We start from the raw sequence: 15,273 nt of genomic DNA on the forward strand, positions 1-15,273 counted from the left end.
CTGGTTATTCCTATGTAGGCCTTGGGTTTTGTCAGTTATCTGCGCTCACTGTGTATAGTTATCGGAATTAGCATGGAGTGAGTGTGTGTGTGTGTGTGTGTGTGTGTATGTGTATATATATATATATATACACATACACACACACACACATAGTTAGCATGTGTCCAGGGTCTGAGAGAATAAATTTGGGTCTTAAAGCAAGCAGGATGTGGACAAATAGGATTATTTTTAACGATAAAGAAACGTTCAAACAGCAGCCCTGCCCTTAAAGATATAACTTCTTCCCCTTCTCAGTGTTTCATTATTGGCAGGTATAGGCCGCTTTTGAAACCTGTCTTGGGCTAGGAAAATTATTTTGTTTCCTTGAAGACTTTTGAAGACTGAGTGAAGTTCTATATGAATTTTCCTATTTTCCCTTAAATAATACACAAGGCTTCATTTATTTGGTGGCGTTCTGGAAAAGCACACACTCTACTTTCTTACGATGGAAGCGGTCATTTTCCTTAGCTGGATTTTCTTTTTTGCCCCTGACCCAGAGCCCTTGTCTTTTGTCCCTGCTCCTGTTTTTTCTTTTTTTTTTTTCTTTCTTCTTTTTTCTTTTCGGCCCTGTCCTCTCTCCGTCCATCTTTGTCTTTCTTTCTCTCTTTGCAGTTTTGGGCCCAGCTTGGCTTTCTCTCTCCAGGTTTGGCTTTCTTCTCTCTCTCTCTCTCTCTCTCTCTCTCTCTCTCTCTCTCTCTTTCTCCCTCTTTCTTTTCCTCTTTTTCTGTGGTCTAATCAGTCTTTTTCTTTTGGAGGCACATTTTTCCTAGTGATGGCTGAAACTGGCTTGGGTATTTCAGAAATGTTCCAGTGAAAACTGTTGCTTTAAAAAAATCAAATTCTGTATACTTGACCAGAATAAGAGAGGCCCTCCTCTTGCAAAGGCAGAAAAATTCCTTATGTTGCTTTTTAAAAGTCTTATCTCTGGCTTCTCAATTTTTCTTTTACGTGAAGAAAATACCTTTCCCCCCAAATTGCCTGCTTTCCCTTTATTCATTCCTCCCTCTTGTCTTTAGTTTTCTTTTTTTGCTCACTTCTCTTCCCAGCACCGCTGGCTTCCTCTCCCCCTCCCTGTTTTTTTCTGTCATTCTCTTTCCCCCTCCCCTCTGTGGCTCAGAGGCCTGCCCGTCCCCTTGCTCCCTCCATCCCCTTAACCCTTGTACTTGTGGGTGACTCAGCCCTGAGAAGCCTTGAATTGTCTGAGGGTTTTTTGTCTTGGCTCTTGTCCGTGTGCAGGGTGCACGGTCTCTGAAGCTCTCAGCCCCGGCGGGAGGGGAGAAGGGAAGGAGGCTGAGTCTGGGACAGGTAATCTTCCAACAGAGCCTCCACTCTGGTAACAAAAGGGGGACAGTCCCCTTTTGTCTGGGGCTCCTGAGGGGCGTGGCCAGGGCCCGGAGGCACCACCAGTGGCAGGCAGGAGGAGGAGGCTGCAGGGGTAGGGGCACACCAAGTGTTTCTAATGGAACCCGAGTGATTCTTCTCTGTGTGTGCCCACGAGAGAGAGAGAGAGAGAGAGAGAGAGAGAGAGAGAGAGAGAGACCTTCTCCCCTCCCTCTCCAAGAGTTAGGAATACCCTGGCCCCTGGCCGCTCTTCCAGTAAACTCTCCCTCACACCGCAGACAGCGGCCCCCGTGGGAACAGGGTGAGGGGAGAGCACACCCTGGGGATCCACTCTGCCCACCTTCAAGGTTACAGCAACTGGCAGGAGAAGGACAATTGGCGATTGTTCTCCTTCCGTGTTACTCCCCTGGGAAGGGCCTGTTGCTTCTCCTGTTAAGGGATCATTGAGGGGGCGCAGTGGGCCCTGTGTGGATCCCTGAGGCTCTACTGAGACGCTCCACTGGCCCTCCTGGGCCTCTTCTATGTCCAGTCTCTCTGCCACGCCATCGACCTTTGACCCCTCCATCCATCCAGGAGTGAATCATGGATCTTGTCCTATTTCCTTAACTTCCACGTGGATCCTTCCACCTGCCATCTCCCCATCACCCACCCAGCTGTACCAGCGGATCCGGCTTCGGAATCAAGCCGTGTTCGGCACATCTCTTCCACTCAGCCCCGTGGTCTGTGAGACGGAATATGCCAGAATTCTCCAGGAGGCTCATGTTGGTCATATTCTGTGCGGTGTCCAATATTCAGGATAAATCAAAATACCAGGAAAAGACCCGCATGCCAAATATAAATGCACTTGTAATTTTTGCCATCCCATCTTGACTTTAGAAAGATCGCTTCTCTCCAGGTGGAAAGGCAGCGTTTGGTATCTTATGTCACTCAGTTAACATCTTCGGCTGATCGGACTGAAGCTGGTTATTAACATGATGTTAATTATTGAACCCTACGCTAAGAGGCCTGTCCGCAACGACACCTGCCTCCTGCTTGTTCACCTCTGTTTCTCTTGGGGTCAGCTGTGGGCTCACTTCAGGCCGTTCGGGGACCTGGACTGGGGTCCCAGGTGCTGGCCAGCACCTTTCTCATTGTCAGGGTTCAGCGCCAGCCCAGGGCTGCATGTTTTGTTTTGGCACAGCCCGGGCGCTCTTCCGGGAACCTTTCTGCCAGCATAAAGGCCATTGAGCACAGGGTTTCAGATGGGGAAGAAAGGGGCACGAGTGAGCAGTGACCTTTTTTCTGCTGCCAGCTGAGGGCTGAGCCTCGCCTGGGGAGAGGGGAGCTGTAGGGACAGTTCTGAGCCGGATCAGTCTCTCCATGTCTGTTTGTGAACTCCTCTGCTCGGCCTCTCATAACTGTTTCCTCCTTACAGCTTCTCCAAGGCCTACGGCAGGCCGCTCAGTAGCCCCTCGTAGAGACAGCCCTGTGGAGCTGGCTCTCCTGGCCTCCCTCTCTCGTGCCCACCTTCCTGCCTGGTCCTGCCTGGTTTGGAAGGGCGGGGGGGGGGTGGGAGGGGCGGGGAGGGCTCTTCTCTGTGATTTTGGTTTCCCCAAAGTTGCCCTGCTTTTCCTGCTAGAGCCCTTTCCTCTCTGTTGTTTCCTTTCTTAGCTTTTCCCCTCTCACATCGGTTTCTTTCTGTATGCTCCTGCACCTTGCTCCCTACGGTTCGGGGCCCCTTAGCCTGAACTGAACTGGGGGCTAGGGGAGTGCCGTCCCTGCTCCAGCCAAGAAACCCCAAACACGGATCAAGTGGACGGACGGGGCAGGGCTAGAGACGGCAAAGAATGAAGCTCCTGGGGGTTGGGGGGAGGCATCATCGTAAGACTCTGTGACTGTTCGGAAGCAGTGTCCATCTTCCTGCCTTTGTCACTTCTCCCTGGGATTGGCTGCTGTGTTTGTGGCTGCATGTAGTGCTTGTCAGCGGAGTGCTGTGACAGGAGGCTATTTTAATAAACTGTTGCAGTTTCCCCGAGCCGAGCTGCATTGCGTTGGCATCCCTCGTCACCGCTAATGGAGCGTGCGTGGCTGGGTGTGGGCTGAGGGAGGCGGTCGAGCTCGCTGGGGGCCTGGGGGTGGGGGTGCACCTCGTCTGGGAGTGCTCCTGCCGGCGGCAGCCAGGCCCCGGGGAGGAAGGGGTGGCCGCACCCTGGGCGCCAGGTCCCTGCCCTGGAAGTGCGGCTGGCATGGACACTTTCCGAGCTCTCTTTCTTCTTCTCTTTCTATTCATAGCACCGCAGGCTCGCGGGTCTGGCCAGGGAGGAAAACTTCCACTCGCCCCTGTGCGCTCCATAAATAAAAAAAGAAATAGAACCAGAAAGAGAGTGTGAGGGCCTGAGAGAAAGAGACTGAAACCAAAACACAGAGAAGGCGCAGCTGCTCTCCCCAAGGCCTTCTGGGGCGCCCGCCCGAGCCAGGCCTTTATTTATTTCTTTTTCTGGCTTAAAAAAAGAAAAAAAAATCCGTGTCTTCCTCAATCCTAGTCCCCCCAGCCCTACCCCCCCACTCCGAATTTGCTGGCTGGCTGCTGCCAAATGGACCCGAGTGGGAGCCTGGAATGAAAAATTCATAACTGCTGGACTTTGCTTGTTCATTAGACGTGAACTTGTCGATTGGGCAAATTGTTTTTGGTCTCCAACTGCCGGGGGCTCTCCCCACCCTCCCGACTCGCCTGGTTCCCTCCTCCCCTTGGACACAGCCATTGGCTGCTCGAGGATGTCTCATTGCCAAATAGGTGGATCCTTCTCTCTCCCTCTCTCTCTCTCTCCCTCTCTCTCTCTCTCTCTCTTGCTTCCCCCCCTTTTTACTGGCTTTGGCACAGGCAAATGGATGGGGATTGAGCATGAAAGGGAGAGAGAGGGAGTTTGAGAGAGAAAAGCAAAAAAAAAAAATATATATATATATCTATCCAAAATCCAACCAGCACACACACGCGCGCGCACACACACACACACACACACACCACACTCGCACACACTTACACACACAGCACCATCCCATCCACGTCCTCCCTCGCTCTCTCCCTCTTTCTCTTCTTTCCTCCCTCCCTCCCTTACTCCCTCTCTCTCTTTTGCACGCGTCTGCCAGCGACGGTCTGCAGCCGGTCCGAACTCGTCCTCTTCCCCGGGAATCTGCGAGCTCCCCCTTTGCCTGTGATCAGGCTCAGAGGCGGAGGGAGGCGGCAGAAGTTTACATCCCTGTGCCGCTGCCAAAGCCGAAAGCCTTTTTCTTCAGCTGCCGCCTTCCCCCTCCTGGTTTTTGTTTTTGTTTTGTTTTGCACGGGGTGGGGGGGGGTGGAGTGGGGTGGGGGGTGGGGTAGGGTGTGCTGTGTGTTGGGGGTGGTGATTGGGAGGTAGGTTTTGATTTTGAAATTTTGCATATTTTCCTTCTCTCTCTTTTTTCTTAAACTGAAAGAGGATGCACAGGAGGCGAAATTGAACATTTTTTTTTGTTGGCTTTTGTTTACCTGGCGTGTGTGGCAACCGGCTCGCTCCCTCTCTCTGCTTGCTATCCCTGACCTTTCTTTCTTTTTGCTCCTTTTCAAAAAAAATATTAATTTCCCCCTTCTGTGCAATGGAGCGTGGAGGGGGGAGGAGGGGGAAGGGTTTGAGAATCCACCCAAGCCCGGCCCCTATTCCCCAGAACACCAATAATAACCCCCTTTAAAACATTTACCTTCCTCCCCTGCTCCTCCCCCTCCCCCCTCCCCCCACCCGCCCCCAACTCACAACTCTGTTGAGTCCAGAAGCTCAGAATCGGGCGTTGGGCTTTGCCGGGTGCTTCAGATCAATGGTAATTATTTAATTTTTTCCAGTTTTATTTTTGTAAACAGAAATCAATTATTATTTAAACTTCAAACAAGCAAACAAGCAAAAAAAAAAAAAAAACCAAAAAAAAAAAAAAAAAACCAAAAAGCGAGAGCCCAGCCCTCTGTCACCTGAGTGGGAAAGAGGGTGAAGGGGTCAGTGGGGAAGGGGCTGCAGGACGCCCCACGAGGCTTTTAACCCTAATGTGGCCGAGGCAACCACCTTATTTGTGCTAACAAGAAGTGTTTTGTTCCTTATTACCGTGATTAACATTAGTATCGGTGTCGGTAACAAAGCTGAAATCACATATTTAGGATTTAGATCTGATTAAAAAAAAAATGCTGGGGTGGATGTTCCAATTGGAGCAGGAGAAAAGGGAATGAAAACAGCGTGGGGAGGGGACAGCCAAATCCGGTTCCTCGCTGGCTCCTGGATGTCATGTTCTCTCTTTTTGGGGGTGGCCAAAAACCGACCGGTGTCGGGACACGAGGCGGCCCCCGCGCGCCTCGTCTGTGCGTCCACGGGAGTCCGTGCAGACCCGGACGCCGCGCCACCGGGGCGAGCTGCCGGGAGTTTGCGGCTGCGATAGACCATGGAGATGTCATGGGCGCGACAGAGCCTGGCGGGGATACCAGCAGCGTGTGTGTGTGGACGGCAACGTTGTCTGTGCGCGCGTGTGTGTGAGTGAGTGAGGGAGAGAGAGAGAGAGAGAGAGAGAGAGAATAGGTGTGTGCTCAGGCTCTGGGTGCCTCTGTCTGGCTGCTGAGGCTGAGATGGGAGCGAGCGGCTGGCTCGGCTGGCGGTGGCTCCAGACCACACTTTCGTAGAACAATCACGAGAGAAAATTGTCGTGGGAGGGGGGGAGGAGGAGGAGGAGGCGGCGGCGATTTTTTTTTCGTGTGCCCCCCTTCTAACGCTTCTTTTCTCCTTTTCTCTTTCCCCCTCACCCCGTCTTCCCCTCCTCCCGTCCTCCCTCGCCCCGCATGCTCCCGGCTTGCCGCCTGCAGGATGAGTTCCACCCGTTCATCGAGGCGCTGCTGCCTCACGTCCGCGCCTTCTCCTACACCTGGTTCAACCTGCAGGCGCGGAAGCGCAAGTACTTCAAGAAGCACGAGAAGCGGATGTCGAAGGACGAGGAGCGGGCGGTGAAGGACGAGCTGCTGGGCGAGAAGCCCGAGATCAAGCAGAAGTGGGCATCCCGGCTGCTGGCCAAGCTGCGCAAAGACATCCGGCCCGAGTTCCGAGAGGACTTTGTGCTGACCATCACGGGCAAGAAGCCCCCCTGCTGCGTGCTCTCCAACCCCGACCAGAAGGGCAAGATCCGGCGGATTGACTGCCTGCGCCAGGCCGACAAGGTGTGGCGGCTGGACCTGGTCATGGTGATTTTGTTTAAGGGGATCCCCCTGGAAAGTACTGATGGGGAGCGGCTCTACAAGTCGCCCCAGTGCTCGAACCCCGGCCTCTGCGTCCAGCCACATCACATTGGAGTCACAATCAAAGAACTGGATCTTTATCTGGCTTACTTTGTCCACACTCCAGGTAGGTCACTTCCAACCCCCCCCCCCCCCCCCCCCATTTTATTTCCCTCGCTGGCATTTGTTTTGTGTACGGTTCCTCTTCTTTCCGAGGGATGCAGGCAGTAGGCCTCACGAGTGCGCCTGTCCTGCCCAGGGCTGCAGCGTGTCTGATGTTCCCTGTTGCCTTCTTCCGTTTCCCTCCACGCTCTTCATGCTCCCTCTTTTGCTCCCTTGCCACGTTACCTGCGGGGTTGTCGGCCGTCTCCGTCTTTGGAGGACTCATCCTACCCCAGAGGCGCTGCAGGTCTCAGGACTGGGGCCAGGCTGCCCCAGAATTATCCACCAGGGTGAGAGTTGGTGATGAACACTACTGCACACAGACAAAAATCACTCGTTGCTCAGATTTAAAATGAGTCAGAAGAGGCACCGGGAGCCAGGTGCTGGCTTGCCTGCGGCTTCCCCGCAAGTCCTGGGGAAAAGCGGGATTTGGCACAAGCCGGGTGGGCAGCGGTTCGGTGGAGAGAGGGGCGTGTAAAAGCCCGGGTTATGAGCCAGAATGAATAGAAAAGAGGAGACAAGGCAGAGGTGGGCAGATTCTGGGACCCAGATGCCCAGTCCGGAGCCGGAGCCGGAGCCGTTTGGGCTGGGATTGTTGAGATTTGACTGTCGGAGAGTAGGAAAGTCATTTGACTTCACAGAGAGTGAAAAGGCGCATGAGATTCCTTCCGCTCTCCCCTCCGAGGCGTGCCGGCTGAAGTGGGGAGACCCCAGGATGGATGCCCGAGGCCCCCACCCCTCTGCTGGGAAGCCGGAGAGGCAGTCCCCAGCACAGGCGTGTCGGGGAGTGGCGTAGTTGCAGCAGTGGTCTGAAAGGAACAAACAATCCAAAAACTCTGTAAATTTCCCTTTTCCTTTTGTGTTCCAAGCAGTTCCACTTCTCCGCTTTGCTTTTCCAGTTTTGCCCAGCATTTTGGGTCGGGGTGGTTCAGTTCTCTTCCTCCGTTCCTTCCCCCCACCCTTTCCCTTTTTATAATTTCTTTCCGCTTTTGTTTTCTTACAAATTGAAACAGAGATGGCTGGTTAATTTTTAGCCTCCACTCAGCTACGCCCAATTTACTGCCGCCTTTGAAACCTAAACGGGCGGCACTCTGTGATTAAGCAAGGCAGAAGTGTGTTTACATTATGCCCAACCAACTTGTAATGAGAGGGCTACCAAACCTTTCCTTTTTCTCTGTGTGTGTGTGTGTGTGTGTGTGTGTGTGTGTGTGTGTGTGTGTGTTTTCCCTTTCCACTATTCCGGTATTTTTTCTCCCTTGTTTCCCTTCTTTCTGTCTTTATGCAAATGTAACAGAATGTGGCTTAACTTCAACTCTAGTGAGTGTTCTTTCCCGCAAGTGTGTGTGTGTGTGTGTGTGTGTGTGTGTGTGTGTGTGTGTGTCTTCCTTCCTGTTCATTCATAAAAAAGAAAAGCAACTCACTTTTCTGCTGTGGTCACTCCCTTGCCTGTTTGGGAAGTTGGGAGGAGTCGTATGACTTAATCCAGAAATGAAATTTTGGGGAACTTTTAGCATTGCGTCGGGAAAGTAACTTCCACTAGGATTAGCACTGAGGGTTTCTATGTTGGCGAACTCTGGGGATGAAAAGGTGGTATTTGAGGCCTCTCTCCTTACTCACACTCTCTCTCATTCTGAGAGGTGGCTTTGATAGTTTGTTGGAGGCAGTGGACATCCCCCTCCCACCGCCCCCACAGCCATTCCTCTCTCCGTGGATCTTTCTAGGCTTGCACTTGGCCTGGTGTGACTATCGTGACCCCTCATGAAGAATGACCAACTGCCAGTCCTCTCCTCTGTTCGCCCTTTTTCTTTCTGGAAATGAGACTGAAGAAACAAAATTTAAAGTTATCCTCTCATTCTCTGTCTCTACAGCAAGTCGGAGTGGGGAGGGTGTGTGCCTGGTAGTGCTGAAGGGAGCTTGGGGGAGGCTTGGAGCCTTGAGTTTGTGTCTGTCAGATAGATCCTCTGCAAGGGCATTCTGTACCTTCTGATTTTAGAACTAGGGCCGCTGAGATGGAAATCAATACTCACCTCTCTCTGGCTTCCTCCTACCCTGCTCTCTAGCTAGATCCCTGTAGCCAAGCTGTTTCCCTGGACTCTTATTTTAGGCCAAATTCTTTTTTTTTTTAATTTTTTTTAACATTTATTTATTTTTGAGACAGAGAGAGAGAGAGAGAGAGAGAGAGAGAGAGAGAGACAGAGCATGAACAGGGGAGGGTCAGAGAAAGAGGGAGACACAGAATCTGAAACAGGCTCCAGGCTCTGAGCTGTCAGCACAGAGCCCGATGCGGGGCTCGAACCCACGGACTGCGAGAGCATGACCTGAGCCGAAGTCGGCCGCTTAACCGACTGAGCCACCCAGGCGCCCCTATTTTAGGCCAAATTCTTGACGGCTGCCAGCATGAGGCTAAGGTAGGATGAAGTGTGCGTGAGGAAGGAGACCGTTTCTGGCCAGCCTCCTGGCTCCTGGACTAACCAGGCAGGTGTCTGTCGTGAGAAAGGAGGCATCCCCGCCCGCCCCCCAGCTATAATGAGATCATTTGCCCAGGAATATGAGTGAATTCATTGCCCCATCGAATGCGGCCGCGGCCATTTCTGTCCCGGCTGAGGTCCAGTTCCTTGATAAAAGCTGAGTGGAGAACTGGGGATATTTCAAAAGAATTCGTCTATACTCTAGCTCCCTGGACTCCAGATAGTTTCGACGAAGGTAGGATTTCTTGCTGGAATTGCTTTAATTCACATGTGCCTTACTGAAGGAGTAGGGGTGAATCGGTGCAGCATGGGCCTTGGGTAGATGGTCTCAAGATAGTGAGGTGCAGCCACAGCCTTTTTCTCCCCAAGCCACCCCAGTTGGCTAGAAAATGTCTTCTTCTGGCCGAGCCCCCAAACAGCATGGATCTGACAGCACAGCCTTCTCCTGCCCATGCCCCCCCCCCCCCCCGCCACCCCACCCCTGGACATGCTCAGCAGGGTGCCCCTTGCTCCTTCCTCCTGGTATAAACCAGGAGTAGGGGCTAGGGTGGCAAGGTCTCAGATGAGAGTTGCTTTGGATTCTTAAAGTACGTTTCTTCCCCGAAGACTGGGTTGAAGGACGCAGTCTGGGCCGAGCAGGCGGTGCCGGGTTTGGTGACAAGTGAACTTGACACGGTGGTAAGCATGGGGACGTTGCTTTACCTCCAAGTGCCATCATCATCCGTGGCCCTCTTGTGTTTTTGTTTTGCCCCACTTGAAGCTTCGAGAGGTGGCATGGCTGGGGAGGAAATAAAGGACGTGTGCGCGCGTGTGTGTGTGTGTGTGTGTGTGTGTGATGTCGGGAGCTCCACTCCCAGAGCGTGGGGTCCAAAAGACCGCCCAGGGTGTGTTACGGCCTCTTGAGCGTGGCCTTCCTGCTGGGAAGGAATCTTGCCATGCGTTTGTCCCATTCGGGAGGGGAGGTTGAGGCAGAGTGGGGTCAGAGAACCCGGCCATGGGGAGTAGTGGTGCGTTCCCGGTGATGTCCTTCCATCCAAAGAGGTTGCCCGAAGGCAGGTGGTTGGAGATATAGGGGAGCGTGGGTCTAGGAGGCCTCTGCTTGTGTGTGAGGAAGGATGGCTGAGCTGGTCCAGAAGTGCTGCTGGGCTATCTCCAGAGCTGCTTCTGCAGGGCTCTGAAGGTGATCTGGTATCTTCGGACCTGCCCTAACCTAGGCTTCGGTCCTAGAAAATGGAAAAATCTGGGGCGCCCGTCTGACTCAGCCTGTAGAGCATGTGACTCTTGATCTTGGGGTTGTGAATTTGAGCCCACAACGAGTGTAGAGGTTCCTTAAAAGTTAAAAAAGAGTCTGAAAGTAATAAAAAGCTTCACCGAATGGAAATGTCAGCTTCTCCCTGTCGGATTCCTCTGACAGGCCCCAGTGGAAGCCCGTGAAGTCCAGATACTCGGGTGGTGATTTTCTTTATCTCGGCTGGTTCACGATGGAGAAATTCACATGTAGAAGGAGCCCCCATCACCAATGCTGGTAGTTGCTGACTGACTTACGGTCAGGCTCCACTCACTCATCCATACCCCCCACTGCCCACCCACGCTGGGTTGTTTAGAAGAAAACCCAGGCATTGTAGCTTTTCATCTGTAAATATATCTGTGCATGTCTCTAAAGATGAGGAGTCTTGAAGAACGCAACCACACTATCACTATACCTAAAAATAATCAACCGTTTCTTCAGCCTGGTCAGGCTAGTAAGCGTTCACATTTCCCTAATTATCTCCCAGTTTTGTTTGTCTGGGTCAGGATCAAAATCAGAATCAGGTGCACACAGGGGCGCCTTGCTGGCTCCGCTGGTGGAGCATGGGGCTCTTGATCTCCAGGTCGTGAGTTCAAGCCCCATGCTGGGCGTAGAGCTTACTTAAAAGAAAAAAAAGAAAGGAAGGAAGGAAGAAAATCAGGTGCACGCATTGCGACGGGTCGATATGTCTTTCAGACTCACGATCTCTAGGCGGTCCTCCTCCACCTTGGTTTCTTTTCTGCCAGTTTTTGGGTTGTTGCTGTTGAAGGAAGTGGGTCATTTGTCCTGTAGGGTTTCTCCATCTGGGCTCTGCAGACTGTGCTCCCCTGGGTTGTTTGTGCAACACTCTGAAAGGAGATTCTGCCTCCCTCCTCGCCTCCGGGTCCTGGGACGGCCGGACCTTACCCGTCACAGGAAATGGATTGGCACCTAAGGATTTGTCTAAGTGAACTTTTCCAAGTGCACAGTCACCCTTCTCGGGTGTAAGAGTTCCCTGGTTTTGCTCTCTGCTTCAGACCTCGGGGCTTTGCAGTGAGTGCTGGTTTTCAGGTCCGAGGGAGGACTCTTCCTCTGGGCCCTTCCATGGTGGTACAGGGCATCGTTCGGCCATGTTAGCCCTGCCAAGATACAGACGATGCCAGCGATGCCCCTAAGCCTTTGCTGGACCCTCGGCCCATCTGGTGGCTCTGGTGGCAGTGCATGGGAGAGACCACAGGAGCGCCAGCCGCCTTCCTGGGGGACTGGCCCCTAGCGCGGCCTCTGGGCCACCTCACCCACTGCCTCTTTTTTCAAGGCCCAGAAATGCCACTGGTCTGCGTCGTTGAGGCAGCACCATCTGGTACCAGGGCTGGCGTAGACTGCAGGGCCCAGGAACCAGATTCGTAAGACTCGCGAGAGGCGCGGATCATCTTTTAACCCAACGTAAGGTCCCCTTTAGAACGTCCTGGAGGAGGTGTCACTGTTGTTCAAAGGTCAGCTTTGGCCACTGTAAAATTCTTCCGTTCGTCCAACCCAGAGAATGGTTAGAGGGTTGCAGCTAGCCTGTAAAGACACCAGCACATAGCAGGCAGGTGACGGATCACCGCTGCTGGCTGTCCTTGCTGTTGTTAGGATCTCATGAGCCCAAGGCTGCCTCCCTGTCGCCTTTACCTGTCAGTCTCACTTCTGTCAGGGGACAACTCAGGTGAGCGCTGAGTTTTCTGTGACACGGCAGCCTCTCGGATGCTGAAGCCTGCTCTCATGGTTCCTTTCCACCCTTCTCCCCAGGAAGCTGTCCTCTCTCCAGGCCAAACGTTGCCAGTCCCTCACGCCTCCCGCAGTGGATGCAGCTCCTCGAGCCCTTGCCATTTTGGTCACCACTTCCTGGAGGCCCTCTTAAACTGGAGCATTTGGTATGGAACACAGAAACTCCAGGCGCGATCAGGTCCCGTGGTCGCTGCGGGATTTGCAGGGCCTTCCGGCTACGTAATGTGTGGGGCCCGGTGCAAAACGAAAAGTGCGGGGCTCCTGGTTCAGAGTGATGAGGGATTGCGACGGGACGACAGTGAGAGCGTTAAGACCAAGCACGGGGTGCGTGTGACTGTCCAGGTTGCATACCTGTGAAGCCGGCCCGGGCCGCCTGTGCTCTGTTAATGTGACATGGGATGCCTTGCTTGGTGGGGTGGAAGGGTGACGGGGCTCAGGCTAGCCTCAAGAAGGGGATGTGACCCCCAAGAGGAGATGAGAAATGCCCAGTCAGGCGAGCTGTTGCCTACAGGCCTGGGACAGTCCTTTGGCTTGGTCTCCTTCTAGGACTCCCCTGACCATCTGCTCGTGTCACCTTTGTCCATAGCCTGTCTGCTCAACCAGTCGGGTCCACGCTGGTTGCGATGCACAGGGGTTCTCGGTGGAGTGCTCACTCTGCTGGCTGAGTTGGAAGCTATAGCTCAAGGGAAAAAAAGAATCACCCTCGTCTGAGCTTGAACCAGCGCTGTGGTTCAAGCCAGAGGGGACCTGGACGCCCTGAGCATGGGGACCAGCTGTGCTCCACCACCCACCCAGAGGAAACGGGGCCGCTCTGCAGCAGGAGGGCCGGGGTCCAGACGCGCGGAAGGACTTCCTGAGGATTCAGTTTACTTCTTGGCATTGCTGGAGGGTGGTCGAATTTCCTTTATTCACGAAACACGCGCTGGGTGAACCTACTGTGAGCGAGGCCGTTCTAAGAATGAGAGACTCCCGCATTCGGCTGGCAGGGTTTGGGTGAGGGCCTCGTAGTGACTTCTAGAAGATGCGGTCCCGTGGGCGTGGAGTGTGCAGTGATCCGTGCGGGGAGGGAGGGAAGACCCGTTGGGGCTTCACCAGGGGCCGTGAAGAGGGAGGCAGGGCCCATCTCTGCCGCTTTCTAGTGCTGCAGAGACCTGGGGTGCCGAGGAAGGGTTGGCCAGAGGGCCGTGCCATGGTCCCCCTCTGTTCTGGTGTCCGCAGCAGCTGTGTGGAGAGGACACAGCTGAGCATCCCCTTTTCTGCCCAAGGGAGAGGGTGGCTCCCTCCCCACCCCTTTTTCTCTTTGCCCCATCAGTCCCACCCCCCACCCCTGTCTCAGGAGCTGCCACGCTTCAGTTATCTTATCCTTCAGTGTCCGATTCAGAAGTCCTTTCAAAGGCCCCAGCCGTGTCAGCGCGGTGCTCGCACAAAAGGCCTCTTTGATTTCTTGTTTGTTTTCATTTGCCAGTGGAGGGGGAGGGGGCTGGAGAGAAAGAGCTTCTGGGTTTTAAAATTTTTATTTGGGTTGCTTCATTCTCAGAGGGGTCGGGTCCCTGGAACTCCTTTCTGAGTTGGGGGCTCGAGGCGATGGGCGGTCTTCTGGGCTGACGCAGGAAGTGGGGGCTGCCCCCACCAAGCAAGAGGGGGAAGCGTGGGGGCTCAGGATGGAGTCGTTGGTTCACCTCGGGCCTGTGCTAGGCCAGAGGGTCGGAAGGGGCAGGTCAGAACCTACTGCTTGGGTAGGGAAAGGTCCGACGTGCCGGGGACCGAAGTACATTCCCCTGGTAGCCACGTCCCCTGTAGAGGCCTTTGTCACAGCTGTAGGATTGGAGTGGTCCTGAACCTTGACTTTGCCGTTTTCCCTCTATCGTCCCAGATTCTGCTGTTTCCCTCTCGGTTGGATGGGAAGGGAGCGGGGGCCCTTCTAGCATGCAGACTCCTTGGAGATCCTTTACATACAGACTGGCCTCCCCACTGTCTGTCAGGGCGTGAAGTAGAGGGGTGACCGGTCTACCCAGCAGCCTGGTGTCCTGTGGGGCAAGGCCTGGGACAAGCCCCTGTCTTTGCAGGCTTGCTCTCTCACCTCCCCCCTCCCCGGCCCTCCCCTTACCTCTTGCCTCTCTCCGTGATGGTTTGTGAGACCGCTGCAGCGCGGGTGCCCCTCCCAGGGCACAAGGCCCATGGCTCGCGGAGGACTTTGAGGACAGGGGGCTGAGGCCGAAAGGAGCCGGAGGGCCTCTCTCGCCAGCAGTCTGGGACCAGAGGCACCCAGACCGATGCCCGTCGGGGTGCCTACTTCAAGCACACGTGGGTGCGTCCCAACATACAGTAAGAAGAGGGGCGGCCCATGGGTTGTCATGCCTGTGTGGAGGCCCGACTGCTGCGGCTCAGAAGGGAGCGCCGAGAGTGAGTGTTGGGCAGGTGGTCACGGGCGTCAGCAACAGGGAAGAGTGCCCACTGGGTGAGGGGGCTCCGCAGGGCCTGGTTGGCAGACGGGAGGAGGAGGCTGGGGGGCTGAGAGATAGATAAATATAGCTGATGGCATTTCTGATGATAGGTTTTTCTTGGCACCAAGGGCACCGTGGAAAACAGCACGACAAACGCCGGCCCCGCAGGCCGCTGTCGCCATTTTAAGCATGTTTGAGCCGAGGGGTGGCTGGCGTTAGAAGAGGGTCCCAGCAGGCGGAGGGGCTGCGGCAGGGAGGTCTGGCTGGACTCTGCCTCGCCCCCCCCCCCCCTGGGTGCCTGTGTTTTTGCCTCTGTCCGGATGGCTATCTCATAACTGATTTTCTGGTCCTCTGGGGAGTACAAAAATATTTTGGGGTTGCTAACTGAAGGGGTACCCATTCGTTCAGGCTCCCGACAACTTCTTGTTCCCCGTCGATGCAGGGAGGGGGGGGCACACCCCTGCTCTCCATCCCCTTCTTTAATTCCGTTTTTTCCACCGAAGGCCCCGTGTGGCTAAGGCATCGTGC

The 15,273-nt window shown here is 54.3% G+C and overlaps 1 protein-coding gene across 6 annotated transcripts in view; it reads left to right on the plus strand.

The window, feature by feature from the left end:
* Positions 1-15,273, plus strand: part of NFIX (nuclear factor I X) — a 95,080-nt gene that overhangs the window by 21,835 nt on the left and 57,972 nt on the right. For 2 of the 6 annotated variants that reach the window (XM_030301688.1, XM_030301690.1), the window contains exons 1-2: positions 5,803-5,868; positions 6,233-6,764. In XM_030301688.1, coding sequence (XP_030157548.1) covers positions 5,818-5,868; positions 6,233-6,764 — 583 coding nt within the window. In that variant the 5' untranslated portion in view covers positions 5,803-5,817. Of the gene's footprint in view, positions 1-5,149; positions 5,212-5,794; positions 5,869-6,232; positions 6,765-15,273 lie in introns of those variants that run through there. The other 4 variants (XM_030301687.1, XM_032591338.1, XM_030301675.2 and 1 more) reach the window with 4 other exon arrangements.

Source organism: Lynx canadensis, chromosome A2 (assembly GCF_007474595.2).
Source record: "Lynx canadensis isolate LIC74 chromosome A2, mLynCan4.pri.v2, whole genome shotgun sequence".
NCBI lineage: Eukaryota > Metazoa > Chordata > Mammalia > Carnivora > Felidae > Lynx > Lynx canadensis.